The sequence below is a fragment of the Hypanus sabinus genome, chromosome 15 (genome assembly GCF_030144855.1).
Source record: "Hypanus sabinus isolate sHypSab1 chromosome 15, sHypSab1.hap1, whole genome shotgun sequence".
In the NCBI taxonomy this organism is placed as follows: domain Eukaryota; kingdom Metazoa; phylum Chordata; class Chondrichthyes; order Myliobatiformes; family Dasyatidae; genus Hypanus; species Hypanus sabinus.
Window position 1 is genome coordinate 22201487 of NC_082720.1, and position 27156 is coordinate 22228642.

General features: G+C 39.6%; 1 protein-coding gene across 4 annotated transcripts in view; it reads left to right on the top strand.

The window, feature by feature from the left end:
* LOC132405366 (histone-lysine N-methyltransferase NSD2-like) overlaps positions 1-27156 on the top strand; it is a 215892-nt gene that overhangs the window by 33975 nt on the left and 154761 nt on the right. For all 4 annotated transcript variants that reach the window (XM_059990117.1, XM_059990116.1, XM_059990115.1 and 1 more), the window contains 2 exons: positions 9201-9904; positions 18894-19032. In XM_059990117.1, coding sequence (XP_059846100.1) covers positions 9218-9904; positions 18894-19032 — 826 coding nt within the window. In that variant the 5' untranslated portion in view covers positions 9201-9217. The remainder of the gene's footprint in view (positions 1-9200; positions 9905-18893; positions 19033-27156) is intronic.

Below are 27156 nucleotides of genomic sequence, written 5' to 3' on the forward strand. Positions count from 1 at the left end.
ATGTTATACCTTTTGTTTTCCATAAAAGAAAAGTTTGCTCCATAAAAGAGGGCAGAAAGAAATAGTTAGATATTATAGGGCATGATAAAATAAACTTATTCAAACCAAAAAATTTACGAAATTGAAACCAAATTCGCAATGTGTATTTGACTATAGGATTAGTTATTTGTTTATTCAATTTAGATAAAGAAAAAGGAAGTGAAAATCCTAAGATTGAAAACAATGAAAAGTCTTGTACAGATTTACATTCCAAATTTACCCATTGTGGGCAAGCAGCTGTAATCAATTCTTGTGTCCAAAATATTAAATATCGTATATTAACTGCCCAATAGTAAAATCAAAAGTTTGGCAAAGCCAAACCACCCTCCTTTTTAGGCTTCTGTAAATATTTTTTTGCCTAGTCTAGGATTTTTATTCTGTCACAGATAAGAAGATATTTTGGTGTCAATAATATCAAAAAAAGATTTAGGAATAAAAATTGGTAATGCTTGAAATAAATATAAGAATTTGGGTAATACCATCATCTTAATAGCATTAATTCTACCAACCAATGACAAAGATAGTGGAGACCACCTGATAGCAAGTTGCTTAATCTGGTCAATTAAGGGTAAAAAGTTAGCTTTAAATAAATCTTTATGTTTTTTAGTAATTTTAATACCTAAATAAGTAAAATAATCTGTAACAACCTTAAATGGTAAATGTTTATAAATTGGAACTTGCATATTTAGTGGAAATAATTCGCTCTTATTAAAATTCAATTTATAACCAGAAAAGTTACTAAACTGAGCAAGCAAGGACGAAATAGCAGGAATAGATCTTTCAGGGTCAGATATGTATAGTAACAAATCATCAGCATATAATGATAACTTATATGTCCCCTCCCCATGGGTAATACCCAAAATATTAGGTGATTCACGAATGGCTATAGCCAAAGGTTCTAAAGCGATGTCAAATAGTAAAGGACTTAAAGGACAACCTTGCCTTGTACCACCGGAATAACTGAAAAAAAGGAGATCTTTGATTATTGTTAAAAACCGAGGCCAAGGGTTTATGGTATATTAATTTAATCCATGATATAAATTTTGAATTAAAATTAAAATGCTGCAGCGTATTAAATAAATATGGCCATGCAACTATATCAAATGCTTTTTCAGCATCTAAAGAAATGAAACATTCTGGTATTTTAGGTGAAGGAATATAAATAATACTAATTTTCTAATGTTAAAAGAGGAATAGCGATTTTTAATAAATCCAGTCTGATCTTCAGAAATGATTCGAGGTAATATATTTTCTAATCTAGTAGCCAAAATTTTACTAAAAATCTTAAAATCCGTAGTCAGCAAGGATATAGGCCGATAGGATGCACATTCAAAAGGGTCTTTATCTTTTTTAAGAATTAAAAAAATAGAAGCTTCATAAAAAGATTGTGGCAATTTGCCTATAACTAAGGCATCTTTAAAAATTTTACAAAGCCAAGGAGAAAGTATAGAGGAAAAAGATTTAAAAAATTCTGCAGAATAACCATCTGGACCAGAAGCTTTACCGGAATTCATTGAAAAAATAGCCTTTTTTATTTCAGTTTCCGTGATAGGTGTATCTAAGAATACACTATCCTCTACTGTTAATTTTGGAATATTCAATTTCCTTAAAAATTCATTTATTATAGAAGAATCCTCAGCAAATTCTGATTGATATAAGGAATTATAAAAATCTTGAAAGGCTTTATTTATCTCTTTATGGTCGATCATCAAAGTGCCATCTTGTTTACGAATCCTAGTAATCTGTCGTTTAGCCGAAGCAGTTTTCATTTGATTAGCCAATAATTTACCAGACTTATCTCCATATACATAAAACTGGGTTCTAGATTTAAATAACTGATTTTCAATCGAAGAGGATAATAACAAACAATGCTCCATTTGAAATTCCACTCTTTCTTTATAGAGTTCTTTGCTGGGGGTCACTGAATAAATCTTATCAATTGCTTTGATTAATATGTTAATATTTTAGAATTACTTCGTTTCCTAACTCCAGCTGAGTATGAAATAATCTGTCCATGAATAAATGCTTTAAAAGTGTCCCATAAGATTCCACTAGAGATCTCTGCTGTAGAATTTGTTGAGAAAAACAAATCAATTTGTTGTTTGATAAAATTGACAAAGTCTAAGTCCTGCTATAAAATAAGAGTTGAACCTCCAAAATTTAGCATTAATAGATGAATTCATTATCTTAATAGATAACTTCAAAGGTGCATGATCAGAAATGGTAAGTCATATTTACAATTGATAAAATCTGTAAGTAAATGGTGATCAATGAAAAAGTAATCAATTCTTGAATAATTGTGATAAACATGAGAAAAGTATGAAAACTCTTTGTCATTGGGGTGTAAAAAAACGCCAAATTTCAAAAATTGCTGCATCAGTCATAAAAGAGTTGATAAGAGAGGCCGATTTATTCGGAAGAACTTGGGTGGGCTTGGATCCATCGAAGGGTTTAAACAACGGTTACAGAATTTCTCAACATCCCTGGCTATCACCAGTCCTGTTGGAGGGTCATGATCATGTTCTGCCTCCCCGATGCATCAGCCCATGATATAACTTCAGTGGTATCTGCTGAATACATGGTGGTGCCACGACTCCTTCCTCCCATTGTGACCAGCTCCATTATGGTCCCTCCTTCTTTTCTGCTTCCATCTCTTCATATAATTTTACTAAAGTGGCTTCCGTTGTTTCTTCCTGCACACTTGCAGTTTCAATTGCCTCTTGTTTCTCTGCTCCCTTCTCAACAGTACTGTTTGTCCACTCATTTTCTACTTCCGGGGCACCTAGGCACAACCTGAGTAGCAACAGTAGTCTCAGTGGATAGAATTAAGTATTCCTGTTTCAGCCTGATACAGCTAAAATGCACAACTGCATCCAAGGTCAGTACAGTCAACAAGGATGTCTTAATGAGTTTAAACAAACTATTGCTGCTTAAAACCGAGAGAAACAACACTGATTGTGGTCAGAAGTGCCCACTGAGGACACCTTGGAGGAAGCGCGGATGTAGATCGGAGTTACAAGTGCATTTAAGGAAGCGGGGTTTTTAAAACTCCTTATACTAACTATCTTGCTGGTGAATGTGCAGTCTCTGATGAATAAAATGGGTGATCTCAAGCTAGGGTGCTGAATCAGAGGGATATTAGGACCATGTGTCCTTTTGTTTCACGGAATCCTGGTTAACCTGTACTGGATGCAGTGATCCAGATTGACGGGTTTACTATACACTGTCAGGATAGATCTATAGAGTCTCAAAAAAGCAGAGATGGAGGAGTATACTCCATGATCAACTCTTCTTGGTGTGGAAATATATCAGTGCCGTCCCAATTCTGCTCACCAGGCCTGGAATATCTAGCAGTAAAGTGCTGTCCTTTTAACTTACCAAGGGAGTTCTCTGGGGTAATTTTAGTAGCAGTTTACATTCCACTTCAGGCCAATGTCAAGTAGGCTTTAGATATTCTGAACAATGGGATCAGCGTGCACAAAACAGCACACCCCAATACCTTCACCATTGTTTTGGGAGATTTTAACCAGGCCAGTTTGAAAAAAATCACTAAGCAACTACCATTAACAGATCATTTGCAATACCAGAGGACACAACACACTGGACCATTGTTACACCACCATCAAGAGTGCCTATCCTGCTATTCCATGCCCTCACTTTGGCAAGTCTGATCACCTAGCTCGGGGGTCGGCAACCCGCGGCTCCGGAGCCACATGTGGCTCTTTTACGTCTGTGCTGCGGCTCCCTGTTGCTTTGGGAAATAATTGGTTGTGGCGACCCTTTTCCTGGCACATCCGAACCGACTCACAATAAGATAGCCTACGGGGGTTTGCGAGCACAGAGCTTTGGAGCCTCTGCAGGTTGAGGCAGGCTTAAAAGTGAGGCTGAAGATTTCGAATAAAGTTTTTTTCCTTCGACTGCAGTTACCGACTCCGTGTCGTAATTTTAGCGCTGCGTGTAGCACACCGCTACATGATCAGTATTTAATTAATATGTATTTTATGTTAGTTTGTTAGTTTTTGAAATGTAAATCTAAATTTGAAGATTATGGTGATCTTGTACAATCTAAATAAGACGTTGTGGCGACCCATTTCCTGACACATCCGAACCGGCTCACAATTAGCCAGCGTTCAGGCTAAGGGAGATAGCCTACGGGGGTTTGTGAGTACGTGTCTTTTGCAGCATCCGCGCCCATGGGGGGCGGGTTGAGGGAGGCTTAAAAGCAAGGCTGTTTAGTTCGAATAAAGCTATCTTTGACTGCAGTTTACTGACTGCGTGTAGCAACCGCTACAACGTGTTTTTATCGCTGGCTGTCCAGAGGGGAGGTGCTGAAACGCTTTGTCGCGCGTCTGGAAGAAGTGAAAACTTTCCTGGGCAGCAAAGGGCTCAACTTTCCTGAGCTGGAACAGCCAGAGTGGCTGGAAAAGCTACACTTCATGGTAGACATGACAGCGCACCTGAACACGCTGAACACAGCTCTTCAACGGGGTAAGGACGTACAGCCCTGCACATGTTGGAGGATGTTTTGCATTCGAGCGCAAGTTGACGTTGCTTGCCAGAGATTTACAGAAAGGCACATTGTCTCACTTCCCCAATTTGAGAGAGTTCAAACAATGTCACGACATGATAAATTCGGAGTATTTACATTCTGCAATCATCGCAATGCAAACATCGTTTGGGAAACGCTTCTGTGAGTACAGAGAGGAAAAAAACACATTATCCTTCCCGGTCACTCCCCTAAGCATCGATCCATCCCTACTGAATACGACTGCATTGTCAGGTGTGAGTCAACCTGAAGAAGTATGATAAATATTTTAATTGCGTATTATTTTACGTATATTCATATGTTTTCATTGTTCAGTGAAATAGTCCTTTTATTTTTCAGGTTGACAGCTGGCTGACGTTATTTTTGGTTTGCTGCTGGCGGCAAATTTAAGTTTGGCGTTTTTCATAAATACAAGAAGGACTCAAATAGACGTTGAGTATTTTACTTAAAAGTAACCTTCAACCCAACGTCTTTTTTTCGGAGTTCAAAATGTTTTTGTTGCATGCAGAAATGTAATTTCGTTTTCTCTGCAGGAGTTCATCAATTTCATAAATGCAACACATTATAGTTTATTTATACATAGCATAAAGGCAAAACAAAACGTTGTATGCAGTGTTATTTCATTTTAAATGTCAAACGGGTTTTGCGGCTCCCAGTGTTTTCTTTTCTGTGGGAAACGGGTCCAAGTGGCTCTTTCAGTGGTAAAGGTTGCTGACCCCTGACCTAGCTGTACTTCTACTCCTTAAGTATAGACAGAGACTGAAGACTGTAGCACCACTAGTGAGGACCAAGAAGGTATGGACAAGGGAAGCACAGGAGTGCCTACTGGACTGCTTTGAATCGGTGGACTGGATTGTATTCAGGGATTGATCATCAAACCTGGATGAGTATGCTGCAGTTGTTTCTGACTTCATTAAAACCTGTGTGGATGAGTGTGTGCCCACAAAGAGTGGATGAACCAGCAGGTGTGTTGTCTCCTGAAGGCTAGATCTGTATGTCTGGTGACCCATGCCTGTACCAGAAAACCAGGTATGATTTGTGGAGGGCTATTTCAAGGGTGAAGAGACAATTTTGAACGAGGTTGGAGGTGACATCAGATGCACGGTAACTCTGCCAGGGTCTGCAAGACATTACTTCCTACAAAGCGAAGCCCCATAGCATGAATGGCAGCGATGCTTCACTATCAGATGAATGCAACGCCTTTTATGCACGCTTGGAAAGGGAGAACGTAACTACAGCTGTGAAGATCCCTGCTGCACCTGATGACCCTGTGATCTCCATCTCAGAGACTGATGTTAGGATGTCTTTAAAGAGGGTGAACCCTCGCAAGGTGGAAGGTCTTGATGGAGTACCTAGTAAGGCTCTGAAAACCTGTGCCAACCAACTAGAGGAGTATTCAAGGACACTTTCAACCTCTCACTGTTACATGTGGAAGTTCCCACTTCAAAAAAGCCACAATTATATCAGTGCTAAAGAAGAATAATGAGGACTGCCTTAATGACTATCAAATTGTAGCACTCACATTGAAAGTGATGAAATGCTTTGAAAGGTTGGTCATGACTGGATTGAACTCCTGCCTCAGCAAGGACCTGGACCCTCTGCAATTTGCCTATCGCCACAATAGGTCAATGGCAGATGCAATCTCAATGGCTCTCCACATGGCTTTAGACCACCTGGACAACACAAGCACCTACATCAGGATGCTGTTCATTGACTACAGCTCAGCATTTTATACTGTCGTTCCTTATTCTCTCCTTTCTGGTGAGCTAATAAATTACTGTCACTTCTTCTTGCTATATCTCTAAAACACTGGCTATCATCCCTAAATTATCTTCTTCTTCTGAAACAATTAGTAGATCATCTACGTACTATAAGCATATCGATTGGGAGGGCATTAATTAGATTGAGCTTTTCCATAGACTTTATGAGCAATGACTGGACTATTTTGGAATTCCTTGGGTAATTTGGCCCATGTATTTTGCTGCCCACCCAAGGTAAAGGCAAATCGGTCATGGGACTCGGGTGTGAAGGGGAGCCCCCAAAATCCATTAGCAATATCCAGGACTTTATGTTCTGGAGATAGGCCATTCAGGATGGTCTTAAAAGCTCGATAGCCAGTTGTTAATTGATATGATCTATTGGTCCTCTTTACTGGCCATCTAGGCGAGTTAGTACATGCTGCTCTCTGAGTATCTGCAGGTGTTTTAGTTCCTTCACTATACCCTGGACAGCGGTCAGTTTTTATAGGCTACTGCTTATGGAGTTTATATACAGGCCCCCTCTTTTTTTAACTGGGTTTATCTTTACTTGACCACAATCTTGATTGTGTTGAGCCCATACTGCTGGGTTCTGTTGGCTCCAGTCTCTGAAGATTGGAGCAGCTGTGATTATGCTAGCTAGGTTGTGTATTCTATTGGTTGTACATGTTCGCTGCCTCTGATTTGTCCATATTATTTCTCCCTTTCCCGAAATGTTTAACGGCCTTTGCTTCCCTTAAGACGTCTATTCCAAGGGTAGTGCCCTCATTATTTGGACATACCCAGCAATACACTGAAAGCTGCACTCCATCGATTTCGAGTATTTGCGACTCGCTTCTTTCTGCTTTCACTGTTTTCCCTCCTACCCTCTAATATAAATGGCCTGTCCTGTTGTTGGCAAGGGTGGATCAGTTACTGATACTGATGCCCCTATGTCCACTAACATACCGCATTGCCTGCCCCCTAACAATGTTGTTGTGTCCATCTGCAGGCCACCAGCACCGGCAGTGGGGGCGGCCTCCACATCTTTTTCTGACCTAGGAGCTATCTTTACTAGCTCAATGATCTGATCCGATTGCTGGTCAGACTGGGTACCAATGGGGTGAGAGATTGCTTGTCTGCTGTGATGTTCACCTGTTTTTCTTTCCTCTTTTTTTGGACACTGCCTCCAACCATGTCCCAAGAGGCTGCACTTGTAGCATATCAACTCCTTTACCCTCCCATGTCTATCCCAGCAGTTCCTTGCTTTGTGCCCTGGTCACTGGCAAACTAAACAACCCCTTTGGGACCAGCCTTCGGTAACCACCCTTCGCAACTGGTGGCCCTGTCTCACTAAATTAACATGCAAAGTTTTCCCCATTTAAGTAAGCGCACACGCTACCTTTATATCTACTAGTTCAGCTCTCTGTGTTTGTGATACCTCGTGTTCCCGTGTACCACTGACCTGGACGGATTCAAGTGTGAGTGCTATTTTTAAAAAACAATACTCACATACTTAGACTGTTAAAATCACTGGGAACACGATGGGTCACGAAGGTAACCCATTTCTGACACCAAATGTTGCATGAATGAAATCGCCGAAGAAAATTACTGGTAGGTACAAAGCAGCTTCTTTATTCTACAAAACAAGGTACTACAGGCATCATATGGAGATGCTTTCAGTGGCAAGGTGTGCTGGCTCAATGTGAGGCTCCATATTTTATGTGCCAAACGTCAAAGGACAACTCCATAAATGTATGGACAATGCTTTCCTTGAAACTACATACAACCTTCACACCTCCTGATTTACCTCCACACCACAGACACCTAAATGAATTTTAATCAGCATTGATTCACAGCTTTTAGGAAGCCATTTTTCAGAGCTGCCCTCTAAATTAAATGCACAATATATTTTTAGATGTGAAGACTGGTAGCCAAAGTCAGTTGTTAAATGGATATGTCTTTAACCCAAAAGTCACTCTAACATTGTTTTAGTATTATTTGGCAAACAAAATCAGTGCCAGAAGTGATAAGTTTTAACCACAATTTCAGGTGCCTTCACTTCTTAATTTATCATCTGAAGGGGGTGCTGTTGCTAAAACCAACTTCAATTGAACATTCTGAGCTGGTCACAAATACCAAATCATAAGGTACATTGGGTAAAGTAATTTAAGTGTCCTTAATGTATACTTGCGTGAATTTGAAATTTCTGTGGGATTTATCAAAATTGAATTTGCCTTTGATATCTTAAAATCTACAATAGTCAATGCTCCACTACCTTGTGACTGTACCTACTCATGATGAAGGCTTCAGGAGTAAACCCTGAGAGAAATAGCCGAGGTTGAAGTCCCCAAGGACTATGTTGAGTTCAACGCTGATTGATAATTCCTGCGATGTCACTGGTGCAGAGCTGTTTCTTTGGATTCATCAGCTGCTTGGAGGGGTGTGGGGAGCCTCCTGCATGGGCAACGGCATCTCTCCATATAGTACTGCACTGGCTTGCATACTGAATTGCATATCGTGCAGGCAGCTAGGACATAATATCCATCGTCAACCTGACCATTATTTTTACAGATGCTTGCACATTATTGTAGGAAATTTCAAGTTTAGAAAAAATATTATCTTCATTGTCTAGCAAGGTAGGCTATTTTACACCACTGCTTTATAACTTCAAATATCAAATATTGTTTTGATTTTTTTAACCTAACTTTTACAAACATTTTTAGAATTATTAGTATTTTTGATGACAAATCACTATGGCAATGCCAGGTGATGTTAAGTCTTTCATAAATGATTGGTAAAAATGTTCCAGCTGAACTGACAATTCCAGTGTGTGCAGCAGTTTCATAACTGGTTGTTTTTTTTCTTCCTCTTCTTAGGTGGGAGATCAGGAAAGATGGATCGTGTCTGTGAATATAAATTGACAGTGGGTAGCATTTTGCCCTTTGATAATTCACAACAACTTTCAAATTCACTGGGTTTCAATATTTCTGAGGACAATGGTCCAAACAGCAGGACTGGTCAGAGTATTTGTGCAAGAGAAAGCTGCAATCTGCAGGATGGAAGTGGTGTTCAGCAGTCCACTGATTCACGGGATGAAGCAAAACCTGCATTTAATGGCCATGCATCTGTACGATCCTATATTCCTTTGCGCAAACTTCAAGATTTAGCTTCCATGATTCCTAGTGGATTCTCTGGTGAATCTCCAGAGATAAAACAATGGTCAGAGTCCCTTGAGAACTCGCCAATTCAGGACTGTTGCACAATTAGCAAAGACAGTGACACTGGTACAGAGCCTGAAATTACACAGAATGCTTCACCGGAACTGAAGTTAAAAATAACTAAAATGGTTATGAATGGAACAATGATGTTTGAATCGTCCATCTGTAGTGAGGTGGATAAAGAAGGTGCAAAGGATTCTGAAGAACAACTTGCAATCATCAAAGATGTTGAACTACCAATGTTGCACAGAGCAAAAAGAATGAGAAAGAAAAGTGTTAAATACAGTCCTTCTCATGAATCTGAACAGCAAGAAGACAATGCAATGATTTTGTCTCCATCTTCATTAGAAGGAAGAAAGAATGTAAGTATTACTGAAGTGTAAATGAATTTTTGTATCAGGTGTGTGTGTGTGTATATATATCTATATAAATAAAATAATGTATGTGCGCGTGTACACACAGAGACACCCTCCCCTTCCCCCAGTTTGCAAACTAGAAAGTAATCTCTTCATCTGTATTCTCTGCTTTTGTGCTACTTGGTGAAGTAACTAAAGCTGATAAGATTGTTATATTTCTCAATGCTTTCTGAAAGTCCATCAATCTAAACTGCATTCAAATGGTGCTCCTTTTATAAAATCATGCGATTTTTAATAATTCGCCCATACTTAGCCAATTGCTAATTCATTTTTTCTCATGGTATCCCTAAACCCACATAACCTGCTCTCCCTCTCGCTTTCGCTCCCTCTCATGCTTGCTCCCCTTCGCCCACCCCTGCCCTACTGCTCTCTCTTTCACGTGCAAGTCTTTTATGTATGTTCTTTTTAACTTGGAATATTTGTCTCCTTTATTCAGGACTGAAGATCCCCCAACTAGGAACACATCACTGTCTACCTTTTCAAACAGTTTCTTAACTGAATAAAATTATATTAGAATGGCTTCTTATTCTAATCAACTTAAGTTGAGCATTTTAATATTTAGAATAAAATATATTTTTTCATGTAGCCAGTTGTGAATCTTTGGAATATTTTAATCCTGAAAGACCCATAAATGCCTAGTCAATCACTATATTAAAAAAAACCCAAGATTGATGTGATTTTTGGAAATAGAACTGACAGAGTTTAGCAGTCATGACCATGTGAATATCAGAGGGACTTTCTGCTATTATTTTTCTGTCTAGTAAGTCCATAAAATATACAGTTTGTTGTTGTAATTGTAATCAGCTAAACATTTTTAATATAAGAATCTTCTCATTGTTTCCAAAACAACTTTTAGATTTGTACAGAAAATGAAAAGCAAAATACAGATTTTGATTTTATTATTTTAACAGTTTTCGATCTACATTATAGAGTATTTGAGATATATTTTACCTACCCTGTGAAAAATAGAAACATAGAAAACCTACAGCACAATACAGGCCCTTCGGCCTATAAAGTTGTGCCGAACATGTCCGTACCTTTGAAATTACTAGGCTTATATATAGCCCTCTATTTTTCTTAAGCTCCATGTACCTATCCAATAGTCTCTTAAAAGACCCTATCGTATCTACCTCTACCACTGTTGCCGGCTGCCCACGCACTCACCATTCTGAGTAAAAACAAAACTTACCTCTGACATCTCTGTACCTATTCCCCAGCACCTTAAACCTGTGTCATCTTGTGGCAACCATTTCAGCCCTGGGAAAAAGCCTCTGACTATCCACACAATCAATGCCTCTCATCATCTTATACACCACTATCAGGTTACCTCTCACCCTCCTTTGCTCCAGGAGAAAAGGCTGAGTTCACTCAAACTGTTCTTGTATGGCATGCTCCCCAATCCAGACAACATCCTTGTAAATCTCCTCTGCACCCTTTCTATGGCTTCTACATCTTTCCTGTAGCGAGGCGACCAGAACTGAGCACAGTACTCCAATTGGGGTCTGACCAGGGTCCTATATAGCTGCAACATTACCTCTCGGCTCCTAAATTCCATTCCATGATTGATGAAGGCCAATACACCGTATGCCGCCTTAACCACAGAGTCAACCTGCGCAGCTGCTTTGAGTGTCCTATGGACTTGGACCCCAAGATCCCTCAGGTCCTCCACACTACCAAGAGTCTTGCCATTAATACTACATAATACTATATTTGACCTACCAAAATGAACCGCTTTACACTTATCTGGGTTGAACTCCATCTGCCACTTCTCAGCCCAGTTTTGCATCCTATCAGTGTCCCACTATAACCTCTGACAGCCCTCCACACTATCCACAACACCTCCAACCTTTGTGTCATCAGCAAACTTGCTAACCCATACCTCCATTTCCTCATCCAGGTCATTTATAAAAATCACGAAGAGTAAGGGTCCCATAACAGATCCCTGAGGCACTCCACTGGTGACCGACCTCCATGCAGAATATGACCCGTCTACAACCACTCTTCGCCTTCTGTGGGCAAGCCAGTTCTGGATTCACAAAGTAATGTTCCCTTGGATCCCATGCCTCCTTGCTTTCTCAATAAGCTTTGCATGGGGTTAACTTATCAAGTGCCTTGCTGAAATCCATATGCACTACATCCACTACTCTTCTTTCATTAATGTGTTTAGTCACATCCTTAAAAACTTCAGTCAGGCACGGCCTGCCCTTGACAAAGCCATGCTGACTTCCTAATCATATTGTACCTCTCCAAATGTTCATAAATCCTGCCTCTCAGGATCTTCTCCATCAACTTACCAACCACTGAGGTAAGACTCATTCTTCTTTAATTTCCTGGGCTATCTCTATTCCCTTTCTTGAATAAAGGAACAACATCTGCAACCCTCCAATCCTCCAGAACCTGTCCCATCCCCTTTGGTGATACAAAGGTCATCGCCAGAGGCTCAGCAATCTCCTATCTCGCCTCCCACAGTAGCCTGTGGTATATCTTACCCGGTCCCAGCGACTTACCTAACTTGACGCTTTCCAAAAGCTCCAGCACATCTACATGCTCAAGCTTTTCAGTCTGCTGCAAGTCATCACTACAATCACCAAGATCCTTTTCCATAGTGAATACTGAAGTAAAGTATTCATTTAAGTACCTCTGCTATTTCCTCCAGTTCCATACACACTTCCCCACTGTCACACTTCTTAGGTCCTATTCTTTCACATCTCATTCTCTTGCTGTTCACATACTTGTAGAATGCCTTGGGGTTTTCCTTAATCCTGTCCGCCAAGGTCTTCTCATGGCTCCTTCTAGGTCTCCTAATTTCCTCCTTAAGCTCCTTCCTATTAGTCTTATAATCTTCTAGATCTCTAACATTACCTAGCTCTCTGAATCTGTTGTAAGCTTTTTTTCTTGACTAGATTTATTACAGCTTTTGTACACCACGGTTCCTGTACCTTACCATAACTTTCCTGTCCCATTGGGACGTACCTATCCACACAAATAACCCCTACATATTTGCCACATTTCTTCTGTACATTTCCCTGAGAACATCTGTTTCCAATTTAAGCTTCCAATTTCCTGCCTGATAGCCTCATAATTCCCCTTACTCCAGGTAAATGCTTTTCTAACTTGTCTGTTCCTATTGCTCTCCAATGCTATTGTAAAGGAGATAGAATTAAGATCACTATCTCCAAAATGCTCTCCCACTGAGAGATCGGACCCTGACCAGGTTCATTTCCCAATACCAAATCAAGTACAGCCTCTCCTCTTGCAGGCTTATCTACATATTGTGTCAAGAAACCTTCCTGAACACCCTTAACAAACTCCACCCCATCTAAACCCCTTGCTATAGGGAGATGACAGTCGATATTTGGCATCTGACCCTTCCTCTTCCTGACTGTGACCCACTTGTCTGTCTCCCATATCCCCAGTGTGACCACCTGCTTGTAACTCCTCCGTATCACCTCGCTCTCCCAGACCAGGTGAAGTTAATCGAGCTTCATCTCCAGTTCCTGAACTCGGTCCCTTAGGAGCTGCAGCTTGACATACCTGGTGCAGATATGGTCGTCCAGGAGGCTGGGAGACTTCAGGATCTCCCACTTCTGGCACTGAGCACAGAAAACTGGCCTCACACACATACTTCCTCCTTTCCGCAAATAACACAGGTAGACCTACCTCACCTCTTCCTGTTACTGCCTCAGCCCATTGGTCCAAAGCCCTATCACTCTGCTGCCTGCTGATATGGTGGTCTTTTTAAACCCTTCGTGCTCTACTGGCTGACATCACGCAGATGCAGAGTCTTGCCTCTCTTTTACCCTGAGTAGTAAAACCCACCTTCACTCTGGAAGTCAGTCGTTCCCTCACAGCCTTCTTTCACCTAGCACTCTTCACTGTTACTACACTCCATGTGGTATCCAACAGTGGAGTCTGGATATGCTGAGACAACTTAAAAATAGTAAAAACATGTTTTCCTACTTCGGGAAATTAAGCTATATTATAGTTACATTCTTCTGCAAAGGTTGTTCAGTTGCCAATGCCACAATGCTGAGGCCAAGTAACTCCTGCAGCCTGACTGCCCAGTTCTCAAATTGACAGGTTAGTGCACACTGCACTTGAAATCCATAACAAATGAGTATGAATGGACAGGACTGCAGTTGTTGATAGTGGACTGAATTCAGCTTGATTTAATTGTTTGATCTATATACAGTACTGTGCAAAAGTCTTAGACACATGTAATAAATTCTGTAAAGTGAAGATGCTTTCAAAAATAATGAAATGAAAATTCCTAAATATAAAAAATTTGCTACAAAGAGCAGTATGTAGTAACAAACTGAATCAAGTTTGTATTTAGTGTGACTACATTTTTCCTTTGAATTGCGTGATAGATGAGAATCTGCTTATACTTCTCAGCTTGAGGATTTCATTAATTCTAACTAGACCACCAAATCCATTTGAAACAATATACCACAAGCCTGCAGGGAATCTCTGCCATGCTTCACTATTGGCTGCAGACACTCATCCATGTTGAGTTCTCCAGCTCTTCTTATGGATAAGCTGCCTCCTGTTTGAGCCAAAAATTTCAAATTTTGACTTGTCAGTCCAGAGTACTTGCTGCCATTGGTAGTGCCCCTGTCCTTGCATTTTTGTGTGTAGGTGAGTCTCTAGGCTTTGTTTCCACCAGAGGAATGGTTCTTTAGCAGCAACTCTTCCATGAATACTACTTCTGACAAGATTGTAGAGGGGTGTACTCGGGTTCCAGTGGTTTCTGTGAACTGAGAGCCAATAGCAGTGCTGGACCTTTTCCTTTCTGAAGGAACAGGAGTTTGATGTATCTCTCATCTGCTGTGCTCAGTTTCTGTATTACTGCTTTTCTGGTGCTCTGTGTTGTCTGTTTTTTCGTGCTTCAGAAGAGCTTGAACAACACATCTTGAACTCCTGTCTGCATGAAATTGTTGCTTGAGAGAGACCTTGCTAATGCAGGATGACCACTTTTGTGTCTTGTTGGTATGTTCACTCTAGCCATGGTGTAAGAATTGATGATTTGAAGGTTAAACTGTCACATTTGACACATCTTCACCTTTTAGTTTGGTTGTCCTTCTACATCATTTGTGTTTCTCAGTTAATCAGTTTAGTTTATTCAGCTCATTATGTCATTGATCATTGGTGCCTGTTTTTTATTTTTGTTCAATCATGCACGGCTATATACCTACAAACTAATCAAGTTTATATTTGAGAAGTGATCCATTACTTAAATGTTAGTTCCTTTCATCAGATACAAAAGATTTCTCTGAATGTTTGGAAATCTAAAATTTGCTCTTTTCCCCTTGTGCACTAATGCAGAAGATAAAAAATAAAAATCTGAAACAAAATTTATTAAAAAGTCTAGACTTTTGCACTGCACTATATGTAAATCTTTTCCAAAAGCACCTTGCACCCATATGGTCTTTTGAAGCAGAACAAAAAAAATTCTTGTTAATTAATGACAGATGTGTAATGTTAAGCAGCTTTTTATTCATAGCAGGTGCGACGTTTGTCATTGGATTTAATGTGGAAGAAAGCCACCTTTTTAAGTGCCATCACGATGAACTCTGTATGTCTATATCCTTTGAATTTTTTTTTGAAATCATTAGGACTTTTCAGTAAATAAAATGTTGGAGTTGATTTAAATATGCAGTATTCCAACCCTTTTGCCTTCAATTTTCTTATTTGTCATCATGGCTCTCTGTTCTAAAAACATGATTGGTTTTGATAGCTGTCTCTAGTAACTGATGTAGCAGTTGTTTCTGCCTTCATCCCAGTGCTAGCAGGAAGAGGGAAAGTCTACTTGTTTGTCTGACTGAAGAATACAGAGCCTTGAAGATGTATTCAGCCCATAAGCCATTGTTCATATAAATGCATATTACAACCAGGGATTTTGATCAATTTTGAATAATTTTTTATTTCCTTTTTATGATCCTTTTTTCACAGTCAAGCCTAAAAAGACAGCAAATTGTAAAGCATGAAAAAAATTCAAAAACTAAAATAGCATTTCAAAAGTATTCATCCTTTGCTCAGTACTTAGTTGAACCACCTCTTGCAGCTATGCAGCCAGTTATATTTTTCAAATAAGTCTCTATTAGCTTTGCACATCATGTTAGAGCAAAATTTACCCTTTCCTACTTGCAAAATTGCTCCAGCTGTGATATGTTAGTTGGAGAATGGGAGAGAGCAACAATCCGGAGGTCTTGCCGGAGATGTTCGATTGGATTAAGGTCAGGACCACTCAAGGACATCAGTTTTCTTGATTTGAAGCAACCCCATGGTTGCTCTGGTAGTGTGCTTTGGGTCATTGACCTGCTGAAAGATGAACTTCCTCCCCAGTTTAAGCTTTCTGGCAGAGGATTTTATCCAGGAGATCTCTGTATTTAGCAGCATTCATCTTCCCATCAATCCTGACCAGGTTTCCCGTCCCTGCTACTGAAAAACATACCCACAGCATGAAGTTTCTTCCACCATACTTTATAGTAGGGCTAGTGTCACCTGGCTGATGTACAGTATTAGATTTACACCACACATGCCACTTAGTGTTGAGACCAAGAAGCTCCACTTTAGTCACAAATGACTTCAAGATCTGCTACATCTTTACAGTATCTTTAAGTGATGCTTTGCAAAGTCTGTATGCCTTATTTTAGTGGCCCATGCGGCATAAATCTTAATACTGTGCATCAGCCAGGTAACACAATCCCTCCCATAAAGAAAGGCAAAGAAAGCATCATGCTATGGTGATAATTTTTCAGTATTAAGGACTGGAAATCTGGTCAGGATTGATTCAGACATTTGAGCCTGAAACATACCCTTTTTAAGTCAATATATCAGTGTATCTCCTTGATGCGTTCAATGATTGGATTTCAGAATGTCTGGTACAGAGAATTCCATGTGTCAGTACCCTACTGGGGGGGAGGAGGGGGGAACATGACAATCCTCCGTTCTGCATGTCTTGCCCTTATCCTGATAATTTGACTTCTAGACCAACCCACCTTCCGAATATCCAGTCAGTTGAATTCTACTAGAATTTTGTACATCTCCATAAGATTCCCCTCTGATTCTCCTAAATGCTAATAAATGCAGGCCCATTCAACCCAATCTTTCCACTTAAATGATGGTTCCCTTCATCCCCACTATCAAATCTGGTTGTTATACCTGCATTAGTAATAGATGTACAAGGGTAGCTGAATCTTTTTGTACATCTCAGTTCCCTATGTACCTTAAATAATATACTGCTTTTTTGTCTTGGTCAAACTTCATGTTTATCTCTGTTATAGTAAATGTGCCATGTGTTTGCCCTTCAACCCACTTAATTGAAATTGTTTTGTAGCCTCAGTGCATCCATTTCAAGTCCTCATCGTGAACATTTAGAGATTTTACATTCAATTGTGAACAGCTGGGGCCCATGCACTGATCTTTGTAATACTCTTGGTCTCTACCTGCCAACCTTAAAGAACAAGTATTCCTGCTGTTTCCTGTATGTCAACCAATTTTCAATTCATTATCAATTATTATGAAAGGTAATAAATAACTTGCTGCTTGAAAGAAGATTACGCCACTCAATTGTTGCCTTCTCTGCCACTCAGTACAATCATTGTTGAGTTTCACCTCGGTGCCACTTTCCTTGTTTCCCTCTTTACAAAACAAAGTATTGATCTCTGTTTTATATATATTCTGCAAATAAGACTCCATGTGCATCTTTGGAATCTCTACCCAAGATTCACTGCCCTTTGAATAAATTTCTTCTGAATGACAAAGCCTTTTTGTTTGAAACTGTGAACTCTGCATTTACTGTCAAACCAGTAAGAAATTTTTTGTTACCACAGGATAATCTCTCATAATTTCTAAATTCTAGAGTACAGACTATGTGTGCTTAATTCTCTATATAAGGCAAACCACAATCTGTGAATCTTGGTAACATATATGTCCTTTCTTGGGAAAACCAGAGCTAGCAAAATATTACAGATGTGGTCTCACATATTTGGAGCACAGCATTTCTACTTCTTTGCATTTTTGCAATGAAAGCCAACTTAGTGTTTTTTTGATATACTTGAATGTTAACTCTGATTCAGTAAACTGGACACCTTGGTGCCTTTGAAGACTAAAACTTTTAATCATTTGATATAAAAAGAGCAGATTTTTTTTCTACTTAGGAGGATGAAATCACATTTTTCTTGCATTATATTCCATTTCCAACATCCTTGTCTTTAATGGGCCAGACTACTGATTTCTGCATCACTCCAGTGGCTAGAGGGGAAGTCACCAACATGAAAATGACTAATACTACTCTATTCTGTTAATTATTTATAGCAATATATAGCCCTGATTACCCTGTGTGCTCTAACTTCATTCATTTTTTTGTATGGCGCTTTTATTTATAGGCCTTTTGGAAATCCAAGTATTCCATATCCACCAGCTTGTCCTCATCTGTTCTGCTGGTTGTAACCTAAAAAAAAGCTTCTAACAAATGTGACTTCTCTTTCTAAGTCCATTTCACTTTGTCTAATACTGCTATTTTTATAATGCCCCATTATCACTTCCTTCACAATTTCACTATTTTCCCTGTAATATCAGGTTAACTGATCAACAGTTCCCTTTTTGCTCCTCTCACATTTGTGAAATGGCAGAGTTATATTTGCCACCTTTCATTTTGTGGAACTATTCTATTTTGTTGAAATTTGGAATGTTTTGGGATATTTTTCTTGTAATATAGGCTTGTTAAATGGAATGAAATATAAAAGTTAAGTTTATGTGGTATATATCAAAAGTTTCCCTATGTGAGGATCCCATAATAAAAAGCAGCATTTGAATTTAGAATGAAATAACCTGACCAGTTTGTCTCAGTCATAATTGAAAACTGCGTGGTAAGATTTATTAGAGCAATACTATATTAAATACTATTCTGACCAAGTCACATTGGTTTCAGTTTACTGGAAGGCGAAGAAAAGTGATTCCTGTGAAGTATGTGATTGGAGATTTGGTATGGGTGAAGTTCAGTAGACGTCCTTGGTGGCCCAGTGCTGTCTGTCTTGATCCTCTGCTGAAGATTCACACCAAGATGAAGGGTAGGTATTTGGATACAAGATGTGAAACTGGTTGTTGCTTAGCTATGTGCCACTTATGAGCACTAGAAGAATTGGACAATCTTAATCAAACTCTGAAGACATATGATATTTTTTTTCTTTCTTAACTACAGATTTTCCCCCGAGTCATCCTTTCCATGAAAGCTACTTTTCCTCATGGTGATACCCTAAGCTTTATCAGTGGCCTTCCAGCAATTAGAAAATAAAATGTGATTTCTCTAAAAGAAGAATCAATGATTCTTCAAATATCAAAGCAGCCATTCTTTTCTGCAACATTCTTGGCTACAATGGCAAATTAAATTTGTACTAGACAAATCCCAAGTAATGCCCATCTTCAGTAAAAGCCTCGTTTCCCTGCCTTGACCATGAATGGTTTTATCGGCGTTTTTTCACAATCAGTAATTAAACATTGCTCTAGTTTAGAGCATGGCCAGAGTTTATGGGCTCACAGAAACACTGGTTACAAAAGGAAGTCATAGTTAACCTGTCTGCATATCGACTCATGATTCCTTTCTGCTTTCTTCATAACATTCTTCAAGTCAGGAATGATGAAATACTCTTGTAAATCATTAATATATGTTGTAGATTAACTCTTCGGTGTTCTTCAAAACTGAGAATTAAGGACTCCATTTGATTTGCATCCTACCTACCACCTTGTATGTCCACATACTTCACTATAAATGCAGTGTTGCTGCATTTTGTGCTGTCTATAAATTGAACTAGAGCAGCTTGGCAGTCTAATGTTCATGGTGTCAATGAAGGAGCTTTCAGCTTTTTGAGCCTGCTCCTCAGTTCAATGTTGTCAGATCGCAAATTTTTAAAGAGATTACTGAGCTATTGCATTTAGTGCACTTGGCAATAATAGTAATGTCCTGTTATTTCTTCTAATTACATGTATAATGGTTACTTGTATACAGTAGTAGCCTTATGCAAATTATACACTAGGATAGGTTGATCCCTCTGTATTTCCCTCTGTATTTTACAGTCCCTCATCATTAATTGATTGATTTGAGATACAGTGTGGAGTAGGCCTTTACGACCCTTCAAGCCATGCCACCTAGTAACTCCCCAGTTTAACACTAGCCTAATCATGGGACAATTTGTAGTGATCAAATAAACCTACCAACTGGTACGTCTTTGGACTGTGGGAGGAAACTGGAGCACCCAAAGGAAACCCATGCAGTCACAGGGAGAACATACAAACTTTACACTGGGGCAGCAGCGGGAATTGAACCCAGGTCACCTATACTGTAAAGCATTGTGCTAACCACTACACTTCTGTGCTTCCCCAAGTTAATGGCCTTTTTATTTTACTTACCAAAATTTCATATTTCCCAAATTTGCCAGATTCTTGCTCATTCATATAACCTGTATGTATCTCCGTAACCTCTTTATATTTTCTTCACAACTTACTTTTCTACCCACCTTGTGTTGTCACCAAATTTAGCACAAGTATAATTTTTGTTTTCAGGTCATTTGTATAATACATTCCCAGTCCAACCAATCCCAATGGAATGCCATTTTGTCAATCAGAAAAAAGATCCTTTATTGCCTTTTCCCCATTAGATAGGAATTTGCATTTCCACGTGAATATGTTATGTCCTACACCATAAGCTTTTGCATTTTACAAATGCCTTTGTTTACAGCCCCTTATGAAATGTGATTGTGAAAGCATAAGATATCTACTGGTTCCCCTTGAAAGACTTCGCTTTTTCAAAGGCTGGGATCTGGAGATGGGATGGGGTTGATTATTCTGTAACATGAATCTGTGCATGCCCCAAGAAATTAAAAAATAAACATTTTTTTTGCAGTGATTTGATTTACTTCCCCCCCCCCCCCCCCAACACACAATTCCTTGAGAATGAACCTTAATTTTTGGGTAGAGATTTGTGAGTTGTATGATGGCAGCCTTGTGTAAGCTAAGTAGCTGTGACATGGCAGTGTTTGTACTTTTCTGAATCATGATTTACCTTCAACAAAGCTATTGACTATTTTTGCTTGACTGTCTTGAATTTTTGTAATGTCTTTAAAAGCATACTTTTCCACTGAGATGTTTAAGCTAGCTGGTGTGAGCTTCCTACTTTCAGCCTACCCCCCTTTTTGAATAAAAGTTGCATTTTCTATTTTCCAATCTCATTTAATCTTCCCTGAATCCAGTGAATTTGGGAAATTAAAGCTATCAACCATTTTGCTAGGGAATTGAAGGAATGGGCAGTTTCTGATAGGTCAGTTAATACCTAGAAATTGATCAACTTGCAACTCCTATCATTTTCTTTCCTTGAGATACAGTTTTCCTGGGTCCCTGAAAATTCTGATGTATTTTTTAAGATTTTACTTGCATGTGTCTTCAGCGAATAGAACTCTGTCTTGCCCAAGTTGGTAAAATAATCATTCACAAAAGTGGTGACTTTTGTGGTTCCAATACAGACTATTAGTGCATCACAACAATTTGAGTTCCTCATTTCTGAAATACAGAGATAATGAATGTATAATTTTCTGTTGAAACCCTCTTGCCTTAAATGTTGACTGAGAATCAGTTTTCCAGGAGCAACCCTTCAGTAGCCTCCAACCCAAGCATGAACATTGATTTCTCTAACTTCTGGTAATTTATTCCCCCTCCTCTCTTTTTCCATTTCCCATTTTGGCTGCCCTCTTATCCTTTCTCTTCTCAACTGGTCATCATCTCCCTCTGGTGCCCCTCCTTCTTTCTCCCTTGGTTTTTTTTTTCTTTATCCCTTTACCTTTTTTGCACCAATCACCTTCCAGCTTCTCACTTTACCTTGCCCACTCCTTGCAACCACCCATCTGGTTTCACCTATCATCTGCTAGCTCAGGCATGGGCAAACTACGGCCCGTGGGCCATATGCGGCCCTTTAAGCTTTTTAATCCGGCCTGCAGAACTTGCTGAAATTATATTAATAAACCTTGTTAATGTTTTTTCCCCGCAATTCTGGCGTTTTCCCAATAGATGACGCACTCTATATACATTGACCTTTGTTGAGGTGCAACGTATTACTCCACATTTGCGCTTTACTCTTTGTTTGGCTCGACCTATTTGTGTGAACAGGCGTTCAGCGTCATGAACATCAACAAAGCCAGCCACAGATCCAAGTTAACTGACCAACACCTCAGATCCATCCTGAGAATCGCCACAACAAAACTAAATCCAGACTTTGATGCGCTGGCTAAAAAGGGAGACCAACAACACTGTTCCCACTGAAATTAAAAATAAGTTTCTTCGTTGTGTTATGTAAAAAAAAAAATGCATTTGAAAATATTTTTTTCAATAAGCCTTACATGTTGCATGTCATTTCTGTTAAGTGATGGACATGAGTAGTGCGCAGGTGCACGTATGTTCTCAAAATAAAAAATGCACTCCAGATCAAATAACGCGCTCCGCATACTGGCGCGCTGTCACTGTTCTGTCTTTGTGCTGGTCGTTGTTGAGTTTTGGCACGGGACAATTGAATAAGAAGGAGCAGGACAAGTAGACCTGCATCTCCTACCGTTTTTGAAATAAAGACAGTCAGGAGGAGAGTGATGATGATAATATCTTGAAGGATAACAGAATTTTCAGTGCTTTAAAATAATAACTGTTACTATTAAAAAAAAAGCTGTATTTTATTGATTTAATTTTCAGTGTTTTAAAAGTCATTTCAATAAATAGCTAAATACCATGGGACTTCAAAGACAGATATTTTGTTGTAATGCATTTGTTCATTTTCAATTGAAATTAAAGCACATGTTTTCTACATATCCCATGATATTTTATTTTCTCTTATGAGGTCTATTACCAAAGCACTCCGTCCATCTGCTCCTGGTCCGGCCCTCCTGTCAAATTTTAGAACCCTTTGTGGCCCACAAGTCAAAAAGTTTGCCCACCCCTGTGCTAGCTTATACTCCTTTCCTCCCTTATCCCCTGCCCCCCCACCACTATTTTGTTCTGGCTTCTTCCTCCTTCCTTTCCAGTCCTGATGGAGGTTTTCAGCCCAAAACATCGACTATTTATTCTCCTCCTCAGATGCCTGACTTGCTGATTTTTTTTTCCCCCCAGCATTTTGTGTGTTTCTGTATTAGATGGTTTTGGAGATTATAGTTGGAACAACTACAGAGTTTTCATTAATTGTAAATTCCTGGATTGGGAACCATCCGGTTATAAGTATTGGGCACTCTTCAGTGAGATTTTTTATTCCTTGTTATATTACTTATAATTTCAGTGACTTCCATCTTCGAGTCTTCCTGGAATGTTGAACATGCTATTCTTTCATTGTAAGCTGTGAGACTTACTAATTGTTCAGCATGTCTACAATTTCAATAAGGTTCAATAAGTACATTTAATGTCAGAGAGATGTGTACAGCATATTATTGTAAAATTCTTTTTCTTTACAAACATCCACAAAAACAAGAGTGCCCCAAAGAATGAATGGCAGTTCAAAATTAGAACCCCTCACAGTTCCCCCTCCCATACACAAGCAGCAGCAAGGCAACAACCCCCCTCACCACCCAACGAGGGGAAAAAAGCATCAGCATCCTCCACTAAGCACTCAAGCATGCAGCAAAACATCAGTAAAGACACAGACTTGCAATACCCCAAAGATTACTCGTTCACCCGGTAACTTGACATACCACAGGCTCTGTCTCTCCCTAATACAGTAAGGGAAAAAGAGATATCCCTGTTTCACAGCGAGAGGGGAGACATAACAAACAACTCGCTGATTATGATAAGTCTGTTGCTTCCCTTTTTCTGAGCTCTGTGCCCAGAGAATTGGCCCTGGAAAGGCTCAGGTCTCTGGACACACAGCCCGCAGTTAACCTGCTGCTGTTAATGTTCCGTGTTTCCTGCGACACCTCAGTCAGGGGCACTGGCCTTGAATCATCCTGTCTCCAGAGCTATGAAAATACGGCATCCTGAAGGCACGCTAGTCTTCCAGGCTGCGTCCTTGGAATATGAAAAAGTGGCTGATCATGAGGCTGTGGGAGTGGGTCCCATTCCCGCAAAGAACCGAAGTCGGACTGTAACTCTGGTTCAGGGCTTACAGAAGAATCTTGTAAAGGGAAAAAGAGATATCAAAGATAAAAACAGAGTTGTTTCCGAAGATACAAGCAATGGAGTTGCCCTTTAGCGCCATCTTGACTTTAATTCACAGTATTGTTACTCTATGATGATATTAGGATGGGTAAATCCCTGGAGCCAGTTGCGACAAATTCCAGGTTACTATGGAAAGTGAGAGAAGAGATTTCTGTGCCTTTGGCAATGAACTTCGCATCCTCACTGGCCACAGGAGTAGTGCTAAAAAATTGGGAGGTGGCAATCTTTGTTCAGGAAGGATGTTATGACTGTGATCAAAGCCACTGGAGAGACACTGAAGCTGGTGATAAAAAGGTGTTTATTCATCACAAGCAGGCATCTTTCTGGAGACCCTCTTGGTAGAGCTTCAAAAACTCATCAGATTTTTTTTATACCTTAAAATCAACGGAGCAGTAGCTGATTCAACACAATTTCAGTAGTTACAATGACATTGTTTACTTTAATATTTTGAATAACAGTGTTTCCTTTGAATTACATATCTGCAGTGGGAGAAACCCCTGAATGTTCAAACACTTTTGCTGAGACAGAGAGAGATTCCAGACACCAAAAATTAATGCTGTCAGGACTGACTCTGAATACACAAATATCCCAACTTTTGATAGGTCAGCTATTTGATGTGCTAAGTGATAAAAGCAGTCAGATCTGTGAGTTTCCTTGAACTTGTTTACAGTGATAAAGATAACTTAGTCATGTTGCCTGGTTTGATATAGGCCAATTAACATTACTCCATTGTCCTGCACCTGGCCAATTATAAAGTCTCTGCATACCAAATCTTTTGTTTATTTGCAAATGTGTTCCCTTAACTTCAATTTTTCACTTGCAATTTACAATCTTCATTCAGAACTGAAGACTAGCTCTTTGAATTAATATCTGCTGTATTCACAGAACTCCAAAATGTTCCCTAACAAAAGATGATGGGGATAACGCTAGTAATTATAGACCAGTGAATCTTACATCAGTAGTGGGCAAACTATTGGAGAATTCTTAGACGCAGGATTTACGAACATTTAGAGAAGTCTGATTAGGAATAGTGAATGCGGTTTTGTGAGGGGCAGGTCATGTTTCATGAGATTGATTGAATACTTTGAGGAAGTGACAATGTCAAAGAAGGCAGGAAGGCCTTAAAGGTTTCTGCTTCTTTCAACAGACCTGACCAGTTACTCTCCCCTCCACTGTTTGGAGGGCTCCTTCCACTTTCTCCAAACCCAAGGTATAGCCATGGGCCGCAGCTATGCTGCCTTTTCATTGAATATGTGGAACACTCCATGTTTCAAGCCTCTAGTAATGCTTCCCAATTCTTTCTGCGCTGTATTACTGACTGCATTATGCTGCTTCATGCACCCAAAACATAGATAGGAAAAAGGAGGTGGTCCTGAAAACAGACTACAGGAAGTTGAGAAGGAAATTGAGAAGTAAAACCTCAAAGGTAATAATCTCAGGATTACTGCCTGTGCCACGTGACAGTGAGTATAGGAATAGAATGAGGTGGAGGATAAATGTGTTTTTGAGAGATTTGAGCAGGGGGCAGGGATTCAGATTTCTGGATCATTGGGACCTCTTTTGGGACAGGTGTGACCTGATAAGGATACAGAAGGTGTAATAAAGGTATAATAATAACATGGTTGTTGCGGTGGGAAATTTAAAATTCCCAAATATTGATTGACATCTTCCTGGAGTTTGTTAGGTTGTTCAAAAAGGTTTCTTGACACAATATGTAGATAAGCCTACAAGAGAAGAGGCTGTACTTGATCTGGTATTGGGAAATGAACCTGGTCAGGAGTCGGGTCTCTCAGTGGAAGAGCATTCTCGAGATATCACAATTCTATCTCCTTTAGGAACAGACAAGTTAGGAAAGTGTTTAATTGGAGTAAGGGGAAATATGAGGCTATTAGGCAGGAACTTGGAAGCATAAATTGGGAACAGATGTTCTCAGGGAAATGTATGGCAGAAATGTGGCAAATGTTCACGGGATATTTGTGTGGAGTTTTGCATAGGTACTTTCCAGTGAGATGGGGAGGATGGTAGGGTACAGGAGCCGTGGTATACAAAAGCTGTTTTAAATCTAGTCAAGAAGAAAAGAAAAGCTTACACAAGGTTCAAAAAACTAGCTAATAATAGAGATCTAGAAGATTATAAGGCTAGCAGGAAGGAGCTTAAGAATGATATTTGGAGAGCCAAAAGGGGCCATGAGAATCCCTTGTCAGACAGGATTAAGGAAAAACCCAAGGCATTCTACAAGTAGGTGAAGAGCAAGAGAATAAGATGTGAAAGAATAGGACCAATCAATTGTAACAGTGGAAAAGTGTGTTTGGAACCAGAAGAGATAGCAGAAGTACTTAATTAAAACTTTGCTTCAGTATTCACTTTGGAAAAGGACTTTGGTGATTGTAGGGATGACTTACAGCAGACTGAAAAGCTTGAGCATATAGGTATTAAGAAAGAGATGGTGCTGGAGCTTTCGGAAAGCATCAAGTTGGATAAGTCACCGGGACTGAACGAGTTGTATACCAGGCTATTGTGGAAGGCGAGGGTGGAGATTGCTGAGCCTCTGGTGATGATCTTTACATCATCAATGGGATCAGGGGAGGTTCCAGGTGATTGAAGGGTTGCGGATGTTGTTCCCTTATTCAAGAAAGGGAGCAGAGATAGCCCAGGAAGTTATAGACCATTGAGTCTTACTTCAGTGATTGATAAGTTGATGCAAAAGATCCCGAGACACAGGATTTATGAACGTTTGACAGGCATAATATGATTAGGAAGAGTCACTATGACTTTGTCAAACGCAGCTTGTGCCTTACGAGCCTGATTGAATTTTTTTGAGGACGTGACTAAACATTGATGAAGGTAGAGCAGTAGATGTAGTGTGTATGGATTTCAGCAAGGCAATTGATAAGTTAACCCCATGCAAGGCTTATTGAGAAAGTAAGGAAACTTGGGATCCAAGGGGCCATTGCTTTGTTGATCCAGAATTGGCTTGCCCACAGAAGGTGAAGAGTGGTTGTAGCCGGGTCACATTC